The sequence below is a fragment of the Heloderma suspectum genome, chromosome 13 (assembly GCF_057233095.1).
Source record: "Heloderma suspectum isolate Gila_16-S chromosome 13, 16-S_ref, whole genome shotgun sequence".
Classification (NCBI taxonomy): Eukaryota; Metazoa; Chordata; class Lepidosauria; order Squamata; family Helodermatidae; genus Heloderma; species Heloderma suspectum.
Genome location: NC_139470.1, coordinates 22,788,775 through 22,814,091, shown reverse-complemented (window position 1 = coordinate 22,814,091; position 25,317 = coordinate 22,788,775). Strand labels below are relative to the sequence as shown.

The 25,317-nt window shown below is 44.8% G+C and overlaps 1 protein-coding gene across 2 annotated transcripts in view; it reads right to left on the bottom strand.

Moving 5' to 3' along the window:
- Positions 1-377: 377 nt before the first annotated feature.
- The window catches only part of TBX5 (T-box transcription factor 5), an 89,048-nt gene continuing 64,108 nt past the window's right edge, over positions 378-25,317 (bottom strand). The window contains exons 7-8 of one of the 2 annotated variants that reach the window (XM_084820299.1): positions 24,069-24,295; positions 378-1,443 (exon numbers count right to left, since the gene is read on the bottom strand). In XM_084820299.1, coding sequence (XP_084676425.1) covers positions 857-1,443; positions 24,069-24,295 — 814 coding nt within the window. In that variant the 3' untranslated portion in view covers positions 378-856. The remainder of the gene's footprint in view (positions 1,444-24,068; positions 24,296-25,317) is intronic. The other variant, XM_084820298.1, reaches the window with a different exon arrangement.

Below are 25,317 nucleotides of genomic sequence, written 5' to 3'. Positions count from 1 at the left end.
GAGAAAAAGAAGGGGGAAAGGATTAAATTAGAAAGCGGGGAGACAAAAATGCAGTGGCTCACTTGCTGAGAACTAGTTTGTTCTGGTACTTTCTAGCATTTGGCATGTCATGAAATGGACAGGGCACAAAATGAAGGAAAACTCAGGCCAGAAACATTTTGAAGTAGAAGCGCCTGTCAGAGGTAGGTACCAAATTGACTTGCCCATAGAAGTGGAAGTCTATCTTCCTCCCCCCGCTGCCCCCCAAAAGAAAGCTAACGCACTCATCAACCTCAACCCTACCCTTTTTAAGTCTCTGTAAAAAGGGACAGTTTCTTTTTTGAGAGACTCAAAAGAATATATAGATATAGATATTGATAGATAGATAGATACAGATATATATATTATCATTTATTATATAACAATGTCAATATCAACACCAAAAAGAAGGGAGGGGGGAAGAAAAGAAGAGAACGCTCAAAAAATATTCTAGTTGTTTTGTTCGAGCACTTCCCTTGTGTTAAGAAAGGCAGCAAAACTCCCGTGTTCCACCTGAAAACCAAAACCAAACGAAAAGCTACGAGGGGACGAGTTGGTGTGGTAGCAATGCAAACTCTGTGAGGCTATGTTTGGCTGTGGGGGACCATGGGGTGGGGTGGAAGGGGGCAAAGGTGTGGATCAGTTTGTTGATGGCCTTGAAGAACAAAAGCAGAGGAAATACAATACCATGGTCTGCCCAGAGGGTAGTAAATTGTCCATCTCTTGAGTGCTTACATATGAACATTCAGTTAAACAAGTCTTGCAAAACACTCTAATTTTGTGGTGAAAATTCCACACACACCTCAAACCAGCCCAGTAATTTTCCCAAATTGCCTTGTTAGCTGTTCTCACTCCATTCTGGCACCATGCTCACCCCGTGCACGGAATGGTACTGATGGGGAGACAGGGTCCGGGGCACCCCATGGGAATAAAGAAACTCGGCAGGCTGTAAGCTACTGGGAGGTGACTGGAGACTTGCTTGAGGCCCGCATTGCCGGACGATGGGCTGGTGAGGAACGGAGGCCTGGTGCTGGAACATGGCGTGCGTATCCCCGATCTGTGGCGAGGTATGACTGGCGACGGTGGCAAGCCGGGGCATCAGGGGGCCGGAGGTGAAATGGGCAGAGAAGTGTTGGTAGGGGAGCCTGTCCATGGGCTGCATTGTAGTCACCGTGCAGCTGCTGTAGGATGGTACGGCGGGCCACGTGTTGCAACTGATGTCTTCCAAGCTGGGCACTGGCTCCGTGGCTGGTGCAGAGCTGGCATACATACAGGCTTGGCGTTGAGCTGACTCAGTCCGGTAGGCACTGGCATTCAGCCCCGGCTGCTGGGAGTAGCTGGAGCGATAGAACGAGTCTTCTTCTGGAGGAGACGTTTCCATGTATGGCTTCTTGTATGGATGGTCTGTGGTCGGACATTCCTCATCTGACAAGAGACACAAGAGGCACAGTAAAAATGAGAGAGCCAGTGTGGTGTAGTGGTTAGAGTGTTGGACTGGGACTTGGGAGATCCGGGTTCTAGTCTCCACTAGGGATTACGGATTTTGTAAAATTCTGTCTGTGTTTTGTGGATTGTCAGGTGCCTTTCATTCCATCGTCCACTCTTTGGCTTTTTTTCAATGTCCAGCATTGGCACAAATTCTTATTTGTGCAAATCCCCCCAAAATGTGCATTTTCAGCCTTTAGCCTAAGGTGTATTTTTCTATGATGAAATTTGCGTACAAGTCTGGAAATAACCCCAAACTGGTCTGCAAGTCTGCGGAATCCATGCAACTCCAGAAAACCCGGTCTGCTGTGGAATTCATGGGTCGGATTCATAGAAATCCAAATTCATTTGATTATGTTGTGGATTTCTCCAACATCCCTAGTCTCCACTCAGCCATGAAGCTCACTGGGTGTCTTTGGACCAGTCACTGTGTCTCAGCATATCCTACCTCACAGGGTTGTTCTGGGGATAAAATGGAGAGGAGGAGGAGGATTATTAGGAAGCAGGGAGAGGACGGCCTTGACAGATGATGCAGTTGCTTCACCCAGTCTTGGCAACTGAAATGCAGGGCACGAGGCACACTCCTTAATCTCAATGCCTCCAGGTGGCCAAGTGGCCAACTTTATAGAGGACAGTCCTCTATATTGGACAGCTGGCAGAGGAAACTCCTCTATTTGATGGTGTCCTCTATTTGATGGACTGTCCAGTCCAAGTCTGGTTTAAATTCAAAGTAGCCTAAGGAGGAAGAGCAGGTAAGGGCCTTGAAGCTATCCATCCATAGTGAGTACCTCGATAGCAGACTGAGCAAGGGACACAGGTCAGCTGGTCCTAATCTTTCCCACTAAGGTGAGATGGATTGTATTTCTATTTTAATTCAAGTTACAGTCCCTGAATTTGCACCTATGCATGTAACACCGCATATGCAAAAGTTATGCAACTTAGTGTCCTCTTTTGGGGGTGATGTGTAATTGGCCGCCCCAGCCCTGCCCCTCATGTGTAAGCCAAAGGTGGAGGCTAGAGGTATTGAAAAGAAAGAGATTCATGGTGGCTGTGGTTGCCTCACACCCATGGTTTCTCTTTACAGTGCTGCTTAGTGGGAGGGAAGTCAAAGGAACCTATCCAGGGGGTGGAGTTCACCAAGCTTTCATCGGCTCGGCCCCCCAGACTTCAGCTTGTTGTCCCATGAGTTGGTCCATCTGCATCGAGTTGGACCAGCTCATGGATTTTCTGTCTGGTTGTTGTTGTTTTTCTTTCTCATCAATAGAAAGCTGTGCAAATTCCGGCTGCAGTTCGGATAATTTGTGCAAATTCCAGCCATAATTTGTGTAATTTGTGCAAGCTGCACCCACAATTTGCACAAATTCTGGCCAAGATTTTTGCAAATTACACAAATTGCAGCCACAATTTGTGCAACTTTCTATTGACAAGAAACAAACAAAAAATGCAAAAAAGTTCCCCAGGCAGTGGGGAAAAGCCTACATTTTGACTCACAAATGCAAGCCGAGTTGGGCAGGAAGTAGGGATGTACAGATTGTGCAGAAATCTGTTCTGGCTGTGATGCATGGATTCTCAGGAGCCTTTTGTTCTGTTGTCCGCCCACTGATGGAGTTGGATTTTTTCTTGCTTTCAAATTTGCACAAATTCGCCTTTGCACAAATGCACATTTTCGCATGTGCAAAAATGTGCAAATTCCCCCCAGATGTGCATTTTCACACCTTAGCTTATGGGGGAAATTCACATTTTGGTTGGTTTTTAAAAAATATGTATTTTTCTACAATGAAACTTGCACAAAATTTGGGGAAGTTAGAAAACTGCTCCTCAAATCTGCAGAATCTGCCTGACAGGGGGAAAGCCGGACCACTGCGGAATCTACAGGTTGGATTACTGGAAATCAAAACTCATTTGGTTCAGTTGCACATTTCTCCAACATCCCTAGCAGGCAGCAGAGATCAGTTGGGCCCCCAAAGGGCTGGATTTTCAAAGGAAGGACATCCTTTCTTAGTGGCAGATGGGGCTGCTTCACACTTAGCACATGTTGTTGGACTGGGATAGCTTGGGTGGGATAGCTATTACCTTGGAAGATGGAAACAAAATTCAAAGTGATCTTGATAGACTGGAGCTCTGGGGAGAAAACAACAGAATGACATTTAATACGGGGATAAATGCCAAGTTCTGCACCTAGGAAAAGGAATTACAAGATGGGGGATCCTTGGCTCAATAACACTACAAGCAAGAAGGATCTTGGAATTGTTGTAGATCACAAGCTGAATATGAACCAAGAATGTGATGTGGCTGCAAAAAAGGCAAATGCTATTTTGGGCTGCATTAACAGAAGCATAGCTTCCAAATCCTGGGAAGTACTAGTCCCTCTCTACTCAGCACTTGTTAGGCCTCATCTGGAGTACTGTGTCCAGTTCTGGGCACCACATTTTAAGAAGGATGCAGACAAGCTGGAGAGGGTTCAGAGGAGGGCAACAAAGATGATCAGGGGACTGGAAACAAAGTCCTATGAGGAGAGACTGAAAGAACTGGGCATGTTTAGTCTTGAGAAGGGAAGACTGAGGAGAGATAGGATAGTGCTCTTCAAGTACTTGAAAGGTTGTCACAGAGAGGAAGGCCAGGATCTCTTCTCGATCATCCCAGAGTGCAGCACACGGAATCATGGGCTCAAGTGACAGGAAGCCAGATTCTGGCTGAACATCAGGAAAAACTTCCTGACTGTTAGAGCGATACAACAATGGAACCCATGACCTAGAGAGGTGGTGGGCTCTCCCACACTGGAGGCATTCAAGATGAGGCTGGACAGCCGTCTGTCAGGGATGCTCTGACTTGGATTCCTGCATTGAGCAGGGGGTTGGACTCGATGGCCTTGTAGGCCCCCTCCAACCCTACTGTTCTATGATTCTGTGGTTCTATGATTCTATGACTGAGGGAGGACCAGGTGGTAACATGGGACATGTTAGGGGGATCAAAAACATGGTATTGACTGGATGGATCAGAGGCCTGACGGACAGGCCTAATATGAGCCTCACTGAGCTGAGCGGTTCAGGCAGCAGATCGGGAGGGGTGGAAGATCACACACAGCCATCTGCTGCCCACAGGGTCACTTGATACATGCTGCCACCTGCCATAACTACATCTCCCTGGCTGGCTGGCTGGCTGGCGAGCACCACCACTTAGGTATGCTGGAGAAATTCGAGACAGACTAAAATGAGCTTGGATTTCTAAAAATCCAACCTGCGGAATCCACTGTGGAGTGCCCCCCCCCCCAGTCCGCACAGAGTCCGTGGAGTTTTGGATGATTTCCTTTTTTTTACTTTCCTGAAATTTACGCATATATATTCTTAGGAAAATACTCAAGTTTCTGCTGAGGAAATGTTGCATAGAATGGGGGACAATATGCTAAATGTTACATACTGAGGTAAATTATGTAAATACTTACGTCAATACTTCCATAATGATTTGTGGATTTTTCTGCATGATGGGAAAAACAAATATTCGCATCCGTCTGTGGGTGGATGGTGGAACAAAAGGCACCTGATAATCCTCGAAAGACAGATGGAGCGGATTTTACACAGTCTGTACATCCGTACCACCACTTGCTGAGGCCCACCTATGCCCCCACCAACCCTTGGGAGTACCACTACTCTTGTTGTTGTGGCATCCGTGGTATAGTGGCGAATTCTGAAGTGCAGGCACTCATCCTAACGGCCTCCATAGCCATGCACCCCAAATAGAGTCCCCAAATGTAGGCAGCTGTATTGATTAGGGATGGTGGAGCATTCCGCCACGGACTCCAATGAGTCCACCTCAGGCCCCCAGAGTCCGTGGCGGAATGGACCACTCCCCTCTGCCACCCTGTGAAATTCTCCCCGGATGGACCCTACCTGCCGCTGGCCAGTCTAATCCATCCGCTGCTGTCCACTGCCCCGGTCCATTTGCGTCCCTGCTTCAGCTGTGTTAGGCTACGTCGTTATTTAAGTAGCCTATCATGGCAAAGAGCAGGGACGCAAATGGCGTCTGCTACGCCAGATGCCATTTGCGGCCGCAGACCTGCAGCGCACGGAAGTCTGGCTGCGGACAGGCCTGGCCGGTGGCTCCATGGACTCACTGTGGAGTGAAGCCATCTGGGGAGGATTCCGGGGGGAGGGATGGATCGCTTCCCCCCCACTGCGGATGCCCCGGACCGGAACAGTGAGTGGGGTTCGTACACCCCTAGTATTGATTCTTCTCAACAAACCAGTTCTAGGAGTTCTCCTCTCTACCAGGAACAGGTCTTTTGTAAATGCAAGGTCTTCCCTACCACTTCGGCTGAAATTTGATAGACAGTTCGATGTAACGTGGACAACAGTTCACTGCTGGAATGGAGAAACATTCAAGTCTGGAGTGCTGGTGGCTTTTTTTACTAAATTCTCAAGTGGAAAACTGGATAAATGTTCCAAATCCTTTTAAAACTGAATCCTACAACCAAGAGTGAGCAATTGCAGAACCAGGCTCAGAATCCAGCATCCTTCATCTCTCAGCTTTGATTTGCTTTAAGCAGCAGGTTCCTAGCCCTTAAGAGAAAGACTGTGGGATAGAAAGCAACATAAACAATGGGCAGTGGCATTTCAGACGTGAGAGGGTTTGCAGTGACACAGAGTGAGCGGTCGGGTGGGTGAGTTGGTGGGACCTTGCTCTTTAGCCCTTGTCTTGATGAGCGTCAATGGAAGAAATCACACAAATTAAGTTCATCATTCACCTTTTCTCGGTATTCAGTTTGGGTTCTTTCAGTGTCGATTTTTTATTTTTCTGAGTGCCGAGGACACTGCTTGGCCCTATGTGAACATACAGTCAGATCACTAGTCAATCTAGCCCAGAGGATGGCCATGTGTCCTCCTTTATGGAAGACAGTCCTCTGTTTGAAGGGCTGCCAGAGGAATCACCTCTTATTTAGAAGGTGTCCTTGCTCTAAAGGGACATTCAGTTCAAGACTGATTTAAAGATCAAGAACTATCAGAAGGAAAACCTGGGCTTTGCTAATGCCCATCCACAGCACCTGGAAATCAGACTGAGCAATGCACCCAGGTCACCTGGTCACAGTCTTTCCCACAACAGTGAGATGTAATGTATTTCTATTTTTATTATAATAATAAATGTGTGAATGTACATCTAGACATATGAATTAGCATATGTAATTTTTATGAAAATCCATTACATCTTTTGTCCCCTTTTATGGTGATACACATCCTCTTTTTCGTGGGGGGGTGGATTCGCAAGTGGTTACCCTAACCAGTATTGCCTCCTCTGACAGAGAGGTCTTCAGGGTCTCTTTTTTTATTCATTCATTCATTGCATTTATAACCCGCCTCTTTTTTCCTCCAAGGAACCCAAGGCGGCGTATATAATCCTCCTCTCCATTTTATCCTCAGAACAACATCCCTGTGAGGTAGGTTGGGCTGAGAGTCTGTGACTGGCCCAAAGTCACCCAGTGAGCTTCCATGGCCAAGTGCAGACTAGAACCCGGATCTCCCAACTCCCAGTCCAACACTCTGGCCACTACACCATATTGGCTCTCAAGGCCTTCTCCAGTCCTGCTACCTCCAATCCTTTAACGTGAAATACCAGGGGTTGTGCCTGAATCCTTAGTGCACAAAGCAAATGCTCTACGGATGAGCTCTGGGCCCTGTGTGTTGAATGTGGCTGATTACCACATGCTCCACTGTGACCACACCATAAATCCCTCAGTAGGCCCTGTTTTCCCTCACACACACACACACACACACACACACACACACACACACACAGATACTTATTTTCTTTCCAATGTGGTGGATAGATTTTGATTTTTCCAAGAGGGTGCAGAAAAGCTCAGCAAGGAGAGGCCAACTCATGGCCTGGAGATGTCCTGTTGTGGATTTCTAAAACATGCCGGAAGGAATCTGTCAGGGCACAGCTTCTCTACACTTAAAGCATGTGGCGGCTTGATAAATGATCCCTTTGCCTCCTCCCGAACTTGAGCCACTGGGGGAGATAGCAAGGAGACAAGGGCACCCTCGGTCATCTTCCAGGGCCGGGCATGCCACAAGTGACTGAGGGAGGGGGTGGCAGTGCACTGTGGGCGAGATAGCCCTCTTGCCTGTGACAATGCGAGGAAATTAGATAATGTGGGTGAGGGGAAAGGAAGGGAAGCCACCCACTTAGTGGGAATCCCAATAACTGGAAGGAAACCGTTGTTGATTCTTTTATCGCCATGCAATGCTGGAGGCAGATGATGGATTGCCATCATGTTGCCAGGATACAATGAAATCAGAGTTTGCCCCACCCTTTTGTTGCAAAGGCTCGCTTTGGGGTGTTCTGGGGAAGGGAAGCAGCTGGTGGCTACGCCAGGGTTAGACGCCTCAATGGAGAAGCTCAGAGGACATCAAAGGTGCATAGATTTACCATGGCGTGTTTTTTTTGTAGATTAGAATTTCCTGGGGTGTGAAATACCAAATGAAATGTTCCAGGTAGCGATCTAAAGAAATGCTGATTTTTCTACAAATGGGAGGTCGGTGACTTTAATCTCCCAAACCTACCCAATCCTAGCCTTATCTGGTGAATTTATAGGTGGCACTTAGGGGAGGTAGGGTTGCCATTTGTCCTACTCATGGGAGGTAGTGGGCTTACCTAGGGAGGTGGTGGGCTCTCCCACACTGGAGGCATTCAAGACAAGGCTGGACAGCCATCTGTCAGGGATGCTCTTACTTGCATTCCTGCATTGAGCAGGGGGTTGGACTCGATGGCCTTGTAGGCTCCTTCCAACTCTACTATTCTATGATTCTATCATTCTGTATCCTGCATTCTGGGATGATGGAGAAGAGTTCCTGGCCTTCCTCTCTGTGACAACCTTTCAAGTACTTGAAGAGCGCTATCCTATCTCCCCTCAGTCTTCTCTTCTCAAGGCTAAACATGTCCAGTTCTTTCAGTCTCTCCTCATAGGGCTTTTTAAGTTGCAGGAAGCCAAATTCTGGCTGAACATCAGGAAAAACCTCCTGACTGTTAGAGCAATATGACAATGGAACCCATTACCTAGGGAGGTGGAGGGCTCTCCCACACTGGAGGCATTCAAGACGAGGCTGGGCAGCCATCTGTCAGGGATGCTCTTACTTGCATTCCTGCATTGAGCAGGGGGTTGGACTCGATGGCCTTGTAGGCTCCTTCCAACTCTACTATTCTATGATTCTACTCTATAAAAGGACTGTCCTCTGCTTAAGGGGGCATCTGAAGATGGGATAGAGGAGTATAAAATAATGCATGGTATGAAGAAAGTGGATGGGGAAATGTTTGCTTCCCTCTCCCATAATACTAGAACCCAGAGTCATCTCATGACGCCCGATGGTGGGAGTTTCTGGACAGACAGAAGGAAGGACTTCTTCACACAGCGCACAGTTAAACAATGGAATTTGCAACCACAAGATGAAGTGATGGCCAGCAACTAGGATGGCTTAAGAAGAAAAGATTAGACAGATTCATGGAGGATAAGGTTGTCAATGGCTAATAGTCATGGTGGCCGCTATATGCTATCTCCAGTACCAGAAGCAGTATGTCTCTCAGTACCAGTTCCTGGGGAACATGGGCGGGAGGGTGCTGTTGCACTCATGTCCTGCTTGTGGGCTTCCCACAAGCAGGTGGTTGGCCAATGTGTGAACAGAATGCCAGACGAGATGGACCTTTGGTCTGATCCAGAATTACTTTTTTAAAGTTCTTGTGGTGCAAAAGGAACGAGTAAGCATCCCACTCTCAGACAAGTAAGCAGCCCCCCACTTGCTAGACACCTGTGATTACATGAATGGAAGGCTCTTTTCCCCTTCTATACCCCCCCCATTTGTATTCGCAAGTTTTTGTGCTTGAATGCACTAGATTGCACTATTGTGAGTAATGCATATAAGGTAGTATCAGACTAGTTTGAATCTTGCCTCTGCCATGAACTCATTAGATAGCCTTCAGGAAGCCACAATCTCTCAACCATACCCACGCAGTCTCTCAGCCATCCGCAATATGGGGAGGATAATACTGGATACTGGCCTACCTTGCCAGACAGTTGTAAGAATCACAAGATAATGTATGCCTCAAAAAGGCATATGGAATATATTCATGTACCTATGTGAAGCATTTTGAACACTCAAAACCACTATGCAAATACTATTATTAAGAAATATATTTCCCCACAGAGACATTGCAAAGTGACCTATGAACCAATTTTAATTTTGGAGGCTTTTCCCTCTACAGATCATGGGTTTTAAAACATAATCTAGTGTCCTACCCTCTTAAAAAAAAAAAAATCTAGAAAGCAAGGGATGGGGGAAATCAAGCCTTCTCAGTTCCAAATCTGCTTCCCAACAACAAAAAGCTATTCAGGCTGGATCAAGATATGGTAAAGTCACTACAAAGTGATGTGACTGTACCAGTCCTGTATGGCAAATGCTGTTTGTGTGGTTCTACCCCTACATGGCAAGAGCTGGTATTCACCAGGCTAAAATAAAACCCTATTCTTCAAACTTTATTCTTAGGGGTGGCCACTTATATGTCATCAAAAAAGGGAAATAATAGTAGTTGATGATGATGATTACGTATGTGTCACTTCTCGCTGCAAAAAGCAGCCTTGAAGCGACTTACACACACAATACAGAAATCCATGATGAATTTAACAGGAAGAAGAAGAAGGCAAACACACACACACACACATCAATATGAACCATAATAACCACAATACAACAATTAAAAAGACAAACACAATCTAAAACCAATACTAGCATCAAAAGCGTTCATCCACAGATACACAGAATCTCCACCTGCTCACAGCCTACAATGAACATCCCAAAATGCATCACCAAACACAGAGTACAAAATTAGGACACAGGTTTACATTAAATGTCTATATGGATAAGTGTAGACACACATTTAGAAATAATTGCTATCACTGAGATAGAAATCTCTTTATTCTTCCAACACAAGAGCAGGGAACCTGCAGCTCTCCAGATGTTATCGGATTCCCAAATCGCATCATCCCCAGTTAGCATGGCCGATGGCCAGGGGTGATGGGAGGTGGAGTCCAACCACATCTGGAAGGCTACAGGTTCCCTACCTCTGTGCTAACTGAGGTATGCACCCTCCATGTATGAAGGTGTGTTCCAATATCGTGTGCAGCATGCAAAACTGATATGGTAAGAATCACTGACTATCTTGAATAAAGTGACATGAGAACTGGCAATCAGCCTGGCTGGGAGCTCATGGGCATTATTAGGAACCTAGGAAGCTGCCTTATACTGAATCAGAGCATCAGCCCATTTAGCCCAGTATTGTCAACACTGACTGGCAGCAGCTATCCAGGGTGTCAGGCAGGATTCTTTCCTAGCCCTACCTAGAGACACCGGGGATCGAACCTGGGATCTTCTGCATGCAAAGCTGCTGCTCTACCAGTGAGTTATCCCCCCCCTCCGTTATTGCCCTCAACACAGTAACTGCAACAGGCATGTGAATGTATCCAACAGAGCACAACAGACTTTGTGCCTCTAGATCAGAACTGAAACCAAATCAGGGGGAGGGGGGAAGGGAGATAATCACACTTATGTGTTTGATTTATACCCCACCTTCCTACTAAGGAAATGGTTAGGGATGGTGGAGAATTTCTCCCCGAAACTTCGGGGGGCCGAGTGCCAACGTGTTCGGCCCCCCGAACAAGTTTCGGGGAGAAATCCTCCGCACCCCCCCACCCCCCGCACCCCGCCGGGACGGGACTTACCTTCGCCGAATGTCCCTCCCGGCGGCGGGTCCGGCCGGCGGTTCGGCAGGTGTTCGAGCAGGGCGGGAGCGGCAGCCGGTCTTTCGACCGGCTGCCGCCGCCGCCATTGCAATAAAAGAAAAAAAAAAAAAAGTCCCCTGATAGGCTACGTGACGATTCACGTAGCCTATCACGGCTAGATTTGCAAAGTCAGCCATGATAGGCTACGTCAATCGTCACGTAGCCTATCACGAGTGACTTAAAAAAAAAAAAAGTGTGTACGGATAATGGCGGCCCCCATAGGGAGCCGCCATTCCCGTTCCTTATTTGGTCGCTGTAGTCTACGTAAATGTTTACGTAGACTACGGCGAAAATAAGGGCAACGCTATTTGCGTTGCCCTTATTTTCGCCGTAGTCTATGTAAAGATTTACGTAGACTACAGCAACTAAATAAGGAACACGAATGGCGGCTCCCTATGGGGGCCGCCATTTGCGTACGCACTTTTTTTTTTTAAGTCACCCGTGATAGGCTATGTGACGATTGACGTAGCCTATCACGGCTGACTTTGCAGATCTAGCCGTGATAGGTTACATGAATCGTCACGTAGCCTATCAGGGGGCGTTTTGTTTTTTTGTTTTTTTAACTTTCGCGTTCGTGGCCGGGCGAGGCGGGAAGCCTCCTCCCCGGCCTGAATTTCGGCCGGGCGAGGCGGGAAACCTCCCCCCCGGCCTGAATTCCGGCTGGGCAAGGCGGGAAGCCTCCCCCTCCGGCCTGAACTTTGCGGGGGGAGCAGCGAAGCGCCTCCCCCCCACCGCGAACAAGCTGCGCGAAAAGGTAAGTGACTTTCGTCCACCCCTAGAAATGGTGCTCATGGTGGCTGATGATAATAAAAGCTGCAACTTAAAAAAAAAGTGGCCAAAGCAATCATAAAACAAATATGTTAAAAACACAACAATAAAAGTGGCACCCAACCCAACAGACCAGCTTTCAATCCAAAAGCCTGCTTGAACGTCTTTGCCTGCCAACAGAAGGACAACAGAGAGAGAAACAACTTAGCCTCCTTTGGCAGGGAGTTCCACAGACTGCCACCAAGAAGGCTCTGTCCTGTGTTCCCACCAACCACACCTCTGATGGTGGCCGTGACGAAACAAAGGCCTCCCCCCAAAGATCTTAATACCCTGGCAAGCTTGTATGGGAAAAGGCAGCCTTTCAGGTCTAAATCACAAACCAGTGATCATTCTTTTCCTGCTTTTTGTAGATGATTGGCAGTAATGGATACTGCTAGACATATGGTTTTCAGGAAAGAAGAAATAATATTACATTTGTCGAATATACACCTAACCTTATTTTCTGGGACTGATTACCAATTACACTTAAGATTTGGGTTGCCTTTTTAAAAACAACAAGTACCCATTCAAATAAAGTTTTACTGGGGACGTGTCAAAAAGTAGGGGGCGGGGGGAATCACCAAACTTCAAAACTTCATGTTGGTTCAGCTGTTGCATCCCCGTTCTGCCCAGCCATGTAGCCAAATGGTCTGACAAGCCTGTACAGTCTCTCGAAATAGCCGTAAATTTCACCCCTCCAAATAACCTTGCATTAGCTATTTAAGCGTTGGAATTAATCCTCAATCCTTTTCAGAGGCCTCCAGGCCTGATAAGCTATCTTTATCCCAGGCACCAGTTATCTTCCTGCATGTGGATTCAGCTTCTATGGAACTCTGTGGACATCTCTCTGTGTTTCATCTACGCAGCCCTCAGTAATGCGTACTGAAATGGTTGGAATGGTGGGCGATATGGAACCCCATTTGCTGGAGAGCAGCCTGAGGAACAGAAGTAATGGCAGAAAGGGAAAGAACTGGGAATGAAAGAGGGTGTACATTTGAGAAGACATGAAGCCCTGGAGAGTTGAGGAGCTGGACTGACATTCCGTTTCTGTTCCATACTTAAATTCTCTCTCTTTCTCCTTCGTTTAGAACTGAGCTGAAATTTCTCAGGGGAGGGTTTTCCCCCCCAGACTTTTCTCTGAATATTCTCTACCACTCTCTGGTCCCACTACACACACAACATTCCAGAACAGGGTGGCCAAAAAAGAGGATCCCCCCCCCCAGAAGAATTGCATCACCAAAAAAAGAGGATGCCAATTTGCATCGCATGTGCACATGCAAATGTATATGCAGAGGTGCAAATTTAGAAATAATAGCTGTAATTCAAAGAGAAGTACAAGACATGGAATCATAGAATAGGAGGGTTGGAAGGGGCCTACAAGACTATTGAGTCCAACCCCCTGCTCAGTGCAGGAATCCAAGTCAAAGCATCCCTGCCAGGTGGCTGTCCAGCCTCGTCTTGAATGCCTCCAGTGTGGGAGAGCCCACCACCTCCCTAGGGAATGGGTTCCATTGTTGTCTTGCTCTAAGAATACAGAATCCTATAATCATAGACTAGTAGGGTTGGAAGGGGCCTGTAAGACCATCAAGTCTAACCCCCTGTTCAATGCAGGAATCCAAGTAAAAGCATCCCTGCCAGGTGGCTGTCCAGGCTCGTCTTTAATGCCTCCAGTGTGGGAGAGCCCACCACCTCCCTTGGTAACCTTCTGCATGCAAAGCAGGGGCTTTGCTGCTGAGCTACAGTGGAGAAAACCGATGAGGTTGCCTATGTGCTTTGCTCAGTCTGTTGTCCACGTGCTAACTCCAAGGCCCCTGCCAGGGTCTCTCCTCTTACGGTTCTTTGACTGTAAGCCAGACTTGGACTGGACACCTTAGATCAAGGAGGGAGGTGATTTTGGAGACAAAGGGTTGGACTTTCTGGAAATAGGATGACCTAAAAGATTATATGGACAATAGATCTGAACATTTTAGAATGTGCTTTAAGAAGGAGTTCACCAATGACTAAATTTAGTCGTTGTTTGTAAATCTAGAAAGATGTGTTTGGGTGGAGGGGCAAACAATTGGCTTTTGTTTTTTTCAAAGTTTAATGTGACTTCATGGAATGTCAAGGGGCTGTGAAATGTAAACAAACAGGAAAGAGTTCTTAGCAAGTTAAAAGAGCATAATGTTGACATGGCCTTCTTACAAGAAACTCATTTGATGGCTGCAGATCAGCAGATGTTGCAAAAGGGTGGGTTAGGGAGGCCTATGTCACAGACACTTCAACACGGTGTAGAGGGGTTGAGATTTTAATCCATAGGCAGCTTTCCACCTTAGTTCAACCAGCGATTCTTGATATTGAGGGGCGTTTTTTGATCTTGGTGGGAAGGTATATGGGTAAATTAATTGTTATGCTCAATGTATATGGGCCAAATATTGATTCTCCGGCTATGTTTCATGATTGTTTTGCTAAACTGGTTGATATTACCTAAGATTATTTGATTGTGGGTGAGGACTTTAACAAGGTCTTAGATCCTCTGTTAGATAGGAGTACACCTTCACCCAAGACTCAGTCTGCAGTGAGACTGGCACTACAGGCTCATATGATGGAATATGATTTAATTGATGTTTGGAGAATTTTACATCTTGCTGACAGAGACTATACTTTTATTTCACCAGTTCACGATAATTGCTTTAGATTAGACTATTTTTTTTTTTTATTTCTACAACTTCAGTATGTCAAATCAAAGATTTCAAGATTGATACATTGGTAGTGTCAGGTCATACCCCAGTATGTTTGGAACTGCAAATTTCTGATACTCCTAGGGCCCCTGGTCTTTGGTGTTTTAATGTTTCACTTCTTAATGGTGAGAAGTTTAAAACCCAGATGTTAGCTGAACTAACAGAATATTTCAGTACTAATGAGGGTACAGCAGGTTTCTGCACCATTGAATGGGAGGCTAGTAAAGCTTTTATAAGGGGCCAAATTATCTCTTCTGCTTCCTATTTAAAAAAGCTTTAAAACACTCAACAGACACACTTAAATAAGAAGCTGAAATCTCTCATAACTCAGTTTGCCACTTCCCCTACGGCACAACTTTATCAAGAGCTACAGAATACTAAGTGTGATTTGAATAATATCCCTTCACAACAGGTGGATTTGCTCTGACATGTCTACGACAGAAATATTGGGAAAATGGTGAATGTCCTAGTAAGATTCTTGTACATCACCTTAAACAGCGCCAACATCAAAATATTATTTCAGCTATTAAAGATGAGAGTGGTAAAGTATAGGGATGTACGAAAGTGACTTACCTTTCGCAGATTATGTTGATGGGGGGGGGGAGGCGTTCCGTCCCTCTCCCCGGAATCCTTGAACGGCCGGCTGTGCTCTGCGACAGCTCCGCGGAGCAGCTGGCCAGGCCCGGCCTGGCCCGGCCAGGCCAGAGCCGTCCGCAGCTGGATTTCTGGCCGCGGAGGGCTCTGGGTAGGTAAAAACAAAACAAAAATGCATACGCAAATGGCTGCGGCTACGGCCGCCGCCATTTGCGTTCCTTCTTTTTGGCTGTTTTAATCTACGTAAATATTTACATAGACTATGATGGCGAAAATAAAGGGGAACGCAAATAGCGTAGCGGGCGCTATTTGCGTCCTTTTTTCATTCACCGTTTTAGCCTACATAAATCTTTACATAGGCTAAAACGGCGAATCAAAAGGGGATGCAAATAGCGCCCGCTATGCTATTTGCATTCCCCTTTATTTTCGCCATCATAGCCTACGTAAATATTTACGTAGATTAAGACGGTAAAAAGAAGGAACGCAAATGGCGGCGGCCATTTGCATACGCGGTTTTTTTTAAAAAAAAAACCCACCTAACCATGATAGGCTATATAAAGATTTACGTAGCCTATCATGTCTTTTTTTTCTTTTTTCTTTTTAAACCTAGCCATGATAGGCTATGTAAATCTTTACGTAGCCTATCACATCTTTTTTTTTTTTTTTTACACAAGCCTGGAAATGGTGGCAGCGGCAGCCGGTCAGAAGGCCGGCTGCTGCTGCCGGAGCTGCCGCCGGAGCTGCCGCCAGAGCCGCTGCCGCCCAGAAGATCCACCCCAGGTGAGTCTCGTCCCGGGGGGGATCCGCGGGGGGTGAGGGGGCAGGCCGTTCCGCCACAGAGTTTGGGGGGCCGAATGCACTGGCATTCGGCCTCACCCCGATCCGTGGCGGAATTCTCTGACATCCCTAGTAAAGTATATACTTCTCCTACAGACATAAACTCACAATTTTTAAAGTTTTATGCTGATCTGTATATTACCGGTAATAAGATATCAGTGCAAGATACAGACACCTTTTTTCTCAGATTCATTGTCCATGTTCAGATTCTTCACAACAACAGCTCCTTTTAGCTCCTCTGCATTTAGAGGAAATCATGAATGCAATAATGAAAATGAATACTAGGAAATCACCTGGACCGGATGGATTCCCAAATGAATGGGAGAAATATTTTCTAGCTTTTTAGCCCTGAAGTTGTATCGCCTCTATAACAATGTTTCTGAAGTGGGCTCCCTTTCTTCATCGTTAAATGATGCTTACATTACTGTGATTCTTAAGCCAGGCAAAGAACATACCTATTGTGCAAACTATTGACCTATATCATTAATTAATGTAGATATCAAAATATTAACAGAAATCTTGGCCGATAGATTACGACAGGTCTGATAAATTATGACAGGTAACCAGCTGTACTGGTTAGACCAGACCAGGTGGGTTTTATTAAAAACAGACAGGGGGCTGATATTCTTAGGCTAGTTGTTGATCTGGTTGCTTTAAACTCTGAAAGAACTGATCAGGCAGCCATCATTTCCTTGGATGCAGTAAAGGCCTTCGACAAAACTCATTGGAAATTTATTTTTACTACATTAACTGATTTTGGTTTTCCTATAGAATTTCTGAAATGGATTGAGGACTTCCGCTTGGAACCAATGTCACCCTTGCAGCATCCTGCGGAGTCTCTGCAGGACGCTATCTCAGACAGCTTTTTAAAAGGTTGAAAAATCTTTTCATCTCCCCCCTGGAATTAAAAGGGGGGCAAGGCAGCATTCTGGATAACATCTTGGAGAAAAGCGCTCCCCACAAGGCAGTGTGTGTGGGGGTGGATTCCAGCATTATCTTCCCAGAGCTTAACCACTGCAAAAAGCTGTGCTGAAACTCCTATTTAATAGGAGAAAACAGGGCTGGCGTGTTCCATTGTAATATATGGATTAAGAAATATCAACAACTCCTGAGGGATGGTTTAAGAATATCAACAATATTTGAGAATATTTGAGGACCTGCAAGATTTGTTTGAAGAGAAACATGGCTACACCGAGAAGAAGAAAGGGGGTTGCATCACCACCCACTCCTCCCATACCACCTTTGTCAAAAGCTCCGAGAACAGAAGATATAGGGGAATTATTTACTTTGATAAAAACTTTATCTTTGCAATTTGCGGAGCAAGCCAAGAGGTTGGATTTAATCCAAAATTCCATCACCGCCCTGCAAGGAGCTGTGGATTTAATTAATGCTTCCTGGCAAAAAATGGAGACGAAAGTTAACGAGCTACAAGATAGGCTCACAATGAATAAAATTATGACACAAGCTCTTTTCAAAAATATCTCTGCCAGAATTTCTCAACTGGAGGCCTTCATGCATAGATCCAATGTACGTATTATTGGGATTAAAAATCTGCCTACTGATGTAAATTTGCCTACCTTTGTGGACAAGCTTTTGCATGAGATAGTCCCTGTGCCATCAGAATTTCTGAAATGGATTAAAATTTTATACTCAGCTCCAAGAGCGAGAGTATTGACCAACAGTTTATTTTCAGCTTTTTTTTACTAGGGTGGGGCACCAGACAAGGTTGCCCACTTTCCCCATTGATATTCAATTTATGTTTGGAACCCCTGGCATGTGCTATTAGTCAAAATAATAGTATTCATAGATTCATCCATTTTGGATTTGAATGTAAAATTAGTCTTTATGCTGATGATCCTTTGTTGTTTATCTCGAGACTCTAGTCATTGGTTCCAGCTTTGATAACATTCATTAATACCTTTGGTGAATAGTCCAGCTATTCAATTCATTGGTCAAAGTCAGAAATAATGCCAATTGGACATAGGATATACTCTAGTGTATTAGCCAACTGGCAATTTTGATGGTGCCCAGAGTTTATTACTTATTTGGGAATAATTATACCGAGAGATATATCTCAAATGATTAGTTTAAATTTAAATAAGTTGATATTTCATGAGATATAGATAGATGGGCATCTTTAAAGTTGAGTTTATGGGGTAGGGTAAATGCACTTAAGATGAATACCATACCTCAAATTATTTATGTTATATGAGGGATCCCTATACTTACACCTGGCAAATATTTCTAAAAACTCAATGCTTTGTTTTGTAAATTCTTTGTGGGTTCCTCTCCACCAAGACTATCTTTAAAAAGGATGCAACTCCCAATTAATGAAGGTGGATTTGGATTTCCAGATCTAGCTATGTAACATCAGGCCTATTTGCTGACCTCTACTAAATTTTGGTCTTTTCCGTTAGATTTTCCTCTGTGGTCAGTATTGGAACCTTCTTGTCTGGAGCATCTCTTTAAATGGACGGCATGAGGTTCTCGGCATATTAAGGTAGACAGAACTCCTCCCACCATTTTGGCAGTTAGGGAAGTCTGGTGTATAATGTCATGTCAGTTACAGTTTGATCCATTTTCCCATGCTAAATTGACTTTATGGGGAAATCCAGATTTAAGAATTGGCAAGAAAATGTTTTTATGGTGGACCTGGACAGATAAGATGATATTTACTTTAAATCAATTAGTGGTCTAAATGATGATGAGTTTTTGGTATTTTCCAAAAACTGATGATGAGTTTTTGGTATTTTCAATTTTGTGAGATCAATTTGATCTCCGGGCTTCAATGGAATGGTGGTATTTGCAATTGAAACATCTGTTGGTATCTAGATTTGGTCCTGGTGCTTTTACTGCCTCAGAGTCTTCTTTGCTATTGGAAATACTTATTGAAGCTGATCAGATGTATTGACCTACAATTCATGTTTATAAACATTTATTATCAATGAATAAAGATGACACAAGTGGTTTACAGCAGGAATGGAACAGGGAGTTGGAACGTCCTATTTTGCTTAATCAATGGAGTGCCGCTTTGGCATCTGTATCGGACATTTCAATGAATCTTCAGTTATGCCTTATTCAGCAAAAGCTCTTGTTTCAGGTCTATTGGATGCCACCATAACTTCTTAGTAAAGGTTTGTAAGTGTAATGAAGTCAGTGCTTAGTAAAGGCTTGGAGGTGTAATGAAGTCAGTGCTTTTATTCATATATTTTGGAAATGCCCAATGGCCACCTCCTTTTGGGAGGAAGTTATTATATGGATAAATTTTGTATTGGAAAGCTCTTTAATATTTACTGATGTAAATGTTCTCTTAAATTACTTACCTGCTTCTTGGAATGGAACAGATGGTCAGTGTAAATGGATTTTTCGTGCCCTTTTGATTGCTAAAAGACTGATACTATGATACTGGAAAGATAAAAGCTCACTGCCTATAACGCAGTGATAAGTCTTCAGTTAAGACTGAAGACTTAACAACACTAGCAACATTTGAAAGAGTGGTATATAGGTGTGACTTGCAAATGGACTTATATGTGCATATTTGGTCTGCTTTTACTGAAGTTTATGTCTAAACTTTTTTTTTCTTCCCTTTTTTCCCCTCAAATATTGTAAGGTTAGAAACTGAGGATTTTGAATAAGTTCTTGCATTTTTATTTCATTCTTTTTTTAGGTTTTTAAAGGTTTTTTAGGTTTTCAGTTTGTTTTGTAAAAATTCACAATAAAAGATTAATTAATAAAGAAAAAAGAAAAAAAAGAGGTCACCAATTTTGAAAATATTTTTAAGCTTAAGCATAATGGGACGTGAGGTTCATCCTCCTGATTACAGGGCCTTGACAGAGGTCTTGTATTGTGAGAAGGTTCCCTTTTCCAGTGAGGGAAGATCTCCTTTGCTGATAAAGTATGGTGTTGATGATAGGCATACAGCTGCTGGATTTGTAAGTAGGGATGTATGGAGTGTGTAAAATCCACTTTGTCTGTGTTTCACAGATTGTCAGAAGCCTTTTGTTCCATTAACCATTCACAGATGGATTCGATTTCTTCCCATTATGTGGAAAAATATGCAAATAATTCCATAAAGGTTTCTGCAACAATTTACATAATTTACCTTAGTACATAACATTTAGAGTACTGTCCCCCATTCCGTTCAACTTTTCCCTGCATATATTTACCAGCAGAAACTTGAGTACTTTCTTACAAATAAATTTGCGTAAATTTTGGGAATGTTAAAAAAAGAAAGAAAGATCCTAAAGTCCCAGGACTCTGTGCGGCCTGAGGGGGTTGCTCTGTAGTGGATTCCACAGATTGGATTCTCAGAAACCTGAGCTCATTTTAGTTTGTCTTGGATTTCTCCTGCAACCCTATTTGTAGGTATGGCTTTGCTTGGCTGAGTGCAAGTGTGTTAAACTTTTGTTATCTTTGATAAATGCATTTAGCTTGTGTTGTTGTTTTAGTCCTTATAGAATTTAAGTGAATTGGAGTGAGTGTGAACATTCTAGCTTGAGTCCTCAAAGGAACTTCACCTACAACCTCAGGGCCAAGCTGAGGCTGTTTAAAGTAAGTGTGCCTAGGTATCCAATACCAGGGACCTTGAAAATTTAGCCTCCAGTTGTTTTCCTTACAGGGACACCTTCAAATGTGTCCCTACAAGGGCTCTCCCACACTGGGAGCATTCAAGATGAAGCTGGACAGCCATCTGTCAGGGATGCTTTGACATGGCTTCCTGCATTGAGCAGGGGGTTGGACTTGATGGTCTTATAGGCCCCTTCCAACCTTACTATTCTATGATTCTATGATTCTGTGTTCTTATGTTCTTAGAGCAATACGACAATGGAACCCATGACCTAGGGAGGTGGTGGGCTCTCCCATATGGGGGCATTCAAGATGAAGCTGGACAGCCATCTGTCAGGGATGCTTTGACTAGGGCTCCTGTACTGAGCGGGGGTTGAACTCGATGGTCTTATTGGCCCCTTCCAGCCCTACTGTTCTACGATTCTATGAAATGGAGGACTATCCTCTGCCAGCTTTTGAAAATAGAAGTCTGCCTCCTGAAAAGTAGGACACTTGGCCACCCTACCCCAGAATGATGCTGGGTCTGGGGCATTGTGGAGGATGCAAAATGGTGGCCAGGCAACAGCAGCAACATGCAACAGCAGCAAAACCAAAACATGGTTTTGCAACACACAAAACCAATCAACCAAACAAAAAAACCTTAGAAGAAAAAGAAAAGAGCTGTGCTACAGCCAGGGATGTACAGATTGCGCAAAATCTGCTGTGTCTGTGTTTTATGGGTTGTCAGGCTCCTTTTGTTCTGTCATCTGCCTATTGACAGAACTGGATTTTTTTTTACTTTCCAAATTTATGCAAATTCGCAAGTACAACAATGCACAAATTCTAACATGATGCGCAAATTCCCCCCCCCCCCCCACACACACACATTTTCATGCTTTAGCCTATGGGGAAAATGCATATTTTCGGGCTTTTTTTGGTAAACTTTTCTATGACAAAATTTGTGCAGAATTCCCAAAGGTTAGAAAAACATTCCACAGGTCTGTGGAATTTGCCCGACAGGGGAAAAAACAGTCTGCTGCAGAATCCATGGGTTGGATTCACAAAAATTTGAACTCATTTGGTTCCATTGCAGATTTCTCCAACATCCCAAGCTATAGCCATTGTTAATGGAGAGTCCTACCCCCAAGAAAGTGTTGGAGAATTTCTTCTTCCCCATGAAGGAACTCCATGAATTATCCCTCCCCACCACCAGCATCCACAAGTAAGGTGGAGAATTTCAAAAGTCCTCTTGCTATGCAAAGTGCAAATCTGTGCGCGCTTACTTGGGAGTAAATCCCGCTGAATTCAGTGGGACTTCTTTCCCAGGAAACATGCATAGGATTGAAATGTCTCTCACATGTAAATGGATGGGCATTTTAAAATTGGCCTATGGGACCGTAAAAAAAAGGCTAACGATTATATTACATCCCAAGTATGGCTGCAAGATTTCATTAAAAAAATGTTGGGTGAAATCCAGACTAAGTCATGCTTTGGCCCCATCGAAAGCAATGGGACAAGTTTGGCATCCCAAGGCAAGCATCAGTGGTGGGCCTGGTCAGGATACTGGGGTCCCAGAAGCCGACTGAGGGTGTCATGTGCCAATGCTGAGTCTGGTCTGTGTATACAACTTTCTGTGCATAGGCAGAAATCCATGTAATTGGGAACCTTGGAAAAGCACACTTAGTTCTACTTTTCTATGTATAGCAGTATGCTTAAACACCTGATACAGGTAAGGAGGTGGAGCTTACATGCAAAGGAGTGGAGCATGACCTACAAAGCAGGACAGGTGTCCATGTGCTATTTTAGAGAAGACAGTTCTCAATTTAAAAGATAGTCCTCTTTTTGAAGGCATCCTCTATTTGAAGGGCTTTCCAGTCCATGTTAGGTTGAAAGACAAAGTGTCCTAAGAAGGAAGAGCAGAGCACAGGCCACGAAGTTACCTATCAACAGTTAGCCACACAGGGACAGCAAAAGAAAAAGGCACACAACAGGTCAGCTAGGCACAGCCTTTCCCACTATGGGGAGATGGTTTGCATTTCTACGTAAATGACAGTCAGTAGTTATAAATTTGCATCTACCAGTATAAAGTAGCTGTGAAGGTTGAGGCCTACCCAAAGAGGGGGCGGGATAGTCAGGATTAGAGGCCTGGGGTTTTTGCTGGGAGGGGGTATCTCTGAGAGGAGTAATTTCATTCCCCTGGTTAAGTTTCAGTTTCATTTCCCCAGTTACGTTTCATTTCTTCAGGGTTGAAACAGTCCTTTTGGTTTTGAGGGAGGAGGGTATATAAAGAGAGAGAGCCAGTAAGAGGAGAGTTGGGGAGAGCACAGCCTGAAGAAGTAGCCCGGAGAAGTTCTAATAATAGTACAGCTAGGGTAAAGAAACTTGCATTTTATAACTTTTATTTTCTCTTAATGCCTTTTGTATCACTTACCTCTATTGTGTAAATACCTTTAGTTGTGATTTGCTGGCTTTACATCTACCAGTAAACTGTTGGGGTTAAACCCTGTATCTAGACTATCAGTCCCCCCATGTCTACAGCCTAAACCCCACATTACTGGGAAAGAGAAGTTTAAAAGAAGGAAGATGGGACTCTTAAAGAGGCAAAAGATCCTTAAGGAGTTGCTCAGGGGGTCTGCTTCATAAGGAGAACCCTAACAATGGCACACGGGTCTCTCCTCCAACACCTTGCTGCCACCTCCTAGCAACTGCTGCCTGAGGCAACTGCTTCAGTCTGCCTAATGGTAAGGCCAGCCCTGACTCCAGTCATACGTGGTAGAGATGGGGTATCTCAGAAAGCTGATTCTGACCACACCTGGTGGACTTCCCCTAAGACTGCAACATTTTGGTGAACTGGTGAAAAAAACCCTGTTTCTAGAGTGTCCGTCACCTCATGTCTACAGCCTAAACCCCACATTACTGGGAAGGGGAAGGTTGGACTCTTAAGGAGGCAAGAGATCCTTTAGGAGTTGCCCAGGGGGTCCAGGTCATACAGGGAATCCTGACAGAAGTATATGCATTTTTTATGCAAATCCATACCCTCTTTTGTCCTCGTTTTTGTGGGGAATGCACTAATAGCCATCCTAAGCTTACCACTGCCTGCCATCCATGTGTTCACTGTATGCATGGAGGAGAGCTCTAATATGTGAAGGGAGGGGGTCTCAACCAAATAAGGAAATGCTGAGGAATCTCTATCATGCTCCCCCCCCCTCTGAAAAAAAGTTGAGCATAAAGGATCTGACCTTTTCTCTTGGTACAGTGGTAAATCTGGCCATGGTCCTGGGATACAGGGTATGGGTTCGCTGGTGGTAGCAGGTCCTGGGAGCTACTAGAGACACCATTTTCACACTGGAACTGAGATCCGAGGTTAGAAGAGGCTGACAGAGCCCGGGCTTCTCCACTGAAAGGGCTGTGGTTGGAAGCCACTTTCTGTCTGACTGTGCTCCTGGGAACCACCGGATACTCCTTGCTGAAAACACACATACACAAAGGCATCATCATCGTTGTCATCATCATCATTAACGCTATGCCCACCATTTGATTCAAAACACCACCGCCCCACCTCCTGTAACAGAACAATCGTCTGGATAGCAGAAGGGCCACATTTCACAACCAGCACCAGAATTATTTCTTAACAAAGGGAACAACAACAAAATGTTGCAGTGTAGAAGGGGCTCCTGCTCAGGTTCCCAGCCCATCAGCAACACCATCCTCCATGACATTTGTCTCCCTCTCTCATAAGGCTAGAACCTTCATGGGTCATCCCATGAAGCTGATTGGTGGGAGATTCAGGACAGATTAAAGGAAAGACTTCTTCACACAGTGCATAGTTAAACTATGGAACTCACTACCACAGGATGTAGTGGTGGCCACCAATTTGGAAGGCTTTAAAAGGGGGTTGGACAAATTCCTGGAGGAAAAGACTATCAAGGGCTACTGGTCTTGATGGCTATGTGCTACCTCCAGTATCAGAGGCAATATGCATATGTATACCAGTTGCTGGGGAACATGGGGGTGGGGTGCTGTTGCGCTTATCTCCTGCTTGTGGGTCCCTGGTCGGCAGCTGGTTGTGTGAACAGAATGCTGGACTAGATAGGCCCTATAGAGCTGGAAAGGGGGAAGAAATGGGCAATTAAAATGATCAAGGGGCTGTTGCAACTCCCCTTGGAGGAAAGTTACAATGGGACTGTTTGGCTTAGTGAGTAAGAGGAAACATGACAGAGGTGTACAAAATTATGCATGGTGTGTTGAAAGTGGATAGGGAGACTTTTTTCTCCCTTTCTCATAATACTAAAACCCAGGGTCATCCCATGAAGCTGATTGGTGGGAGATTCAGGACAGACAAAAGGAAGTTCTTCTTCACAAAGCACATAGTTAAACTATGGAATTCACTTCCACAAGGTGTAGTGATGGTCACCAATTGGGATGGTTTTAAAAGGGGGTTAGATAAATTCCTGGAGAAGAAAACCATCAAGGGCTACTAGTCCCGAT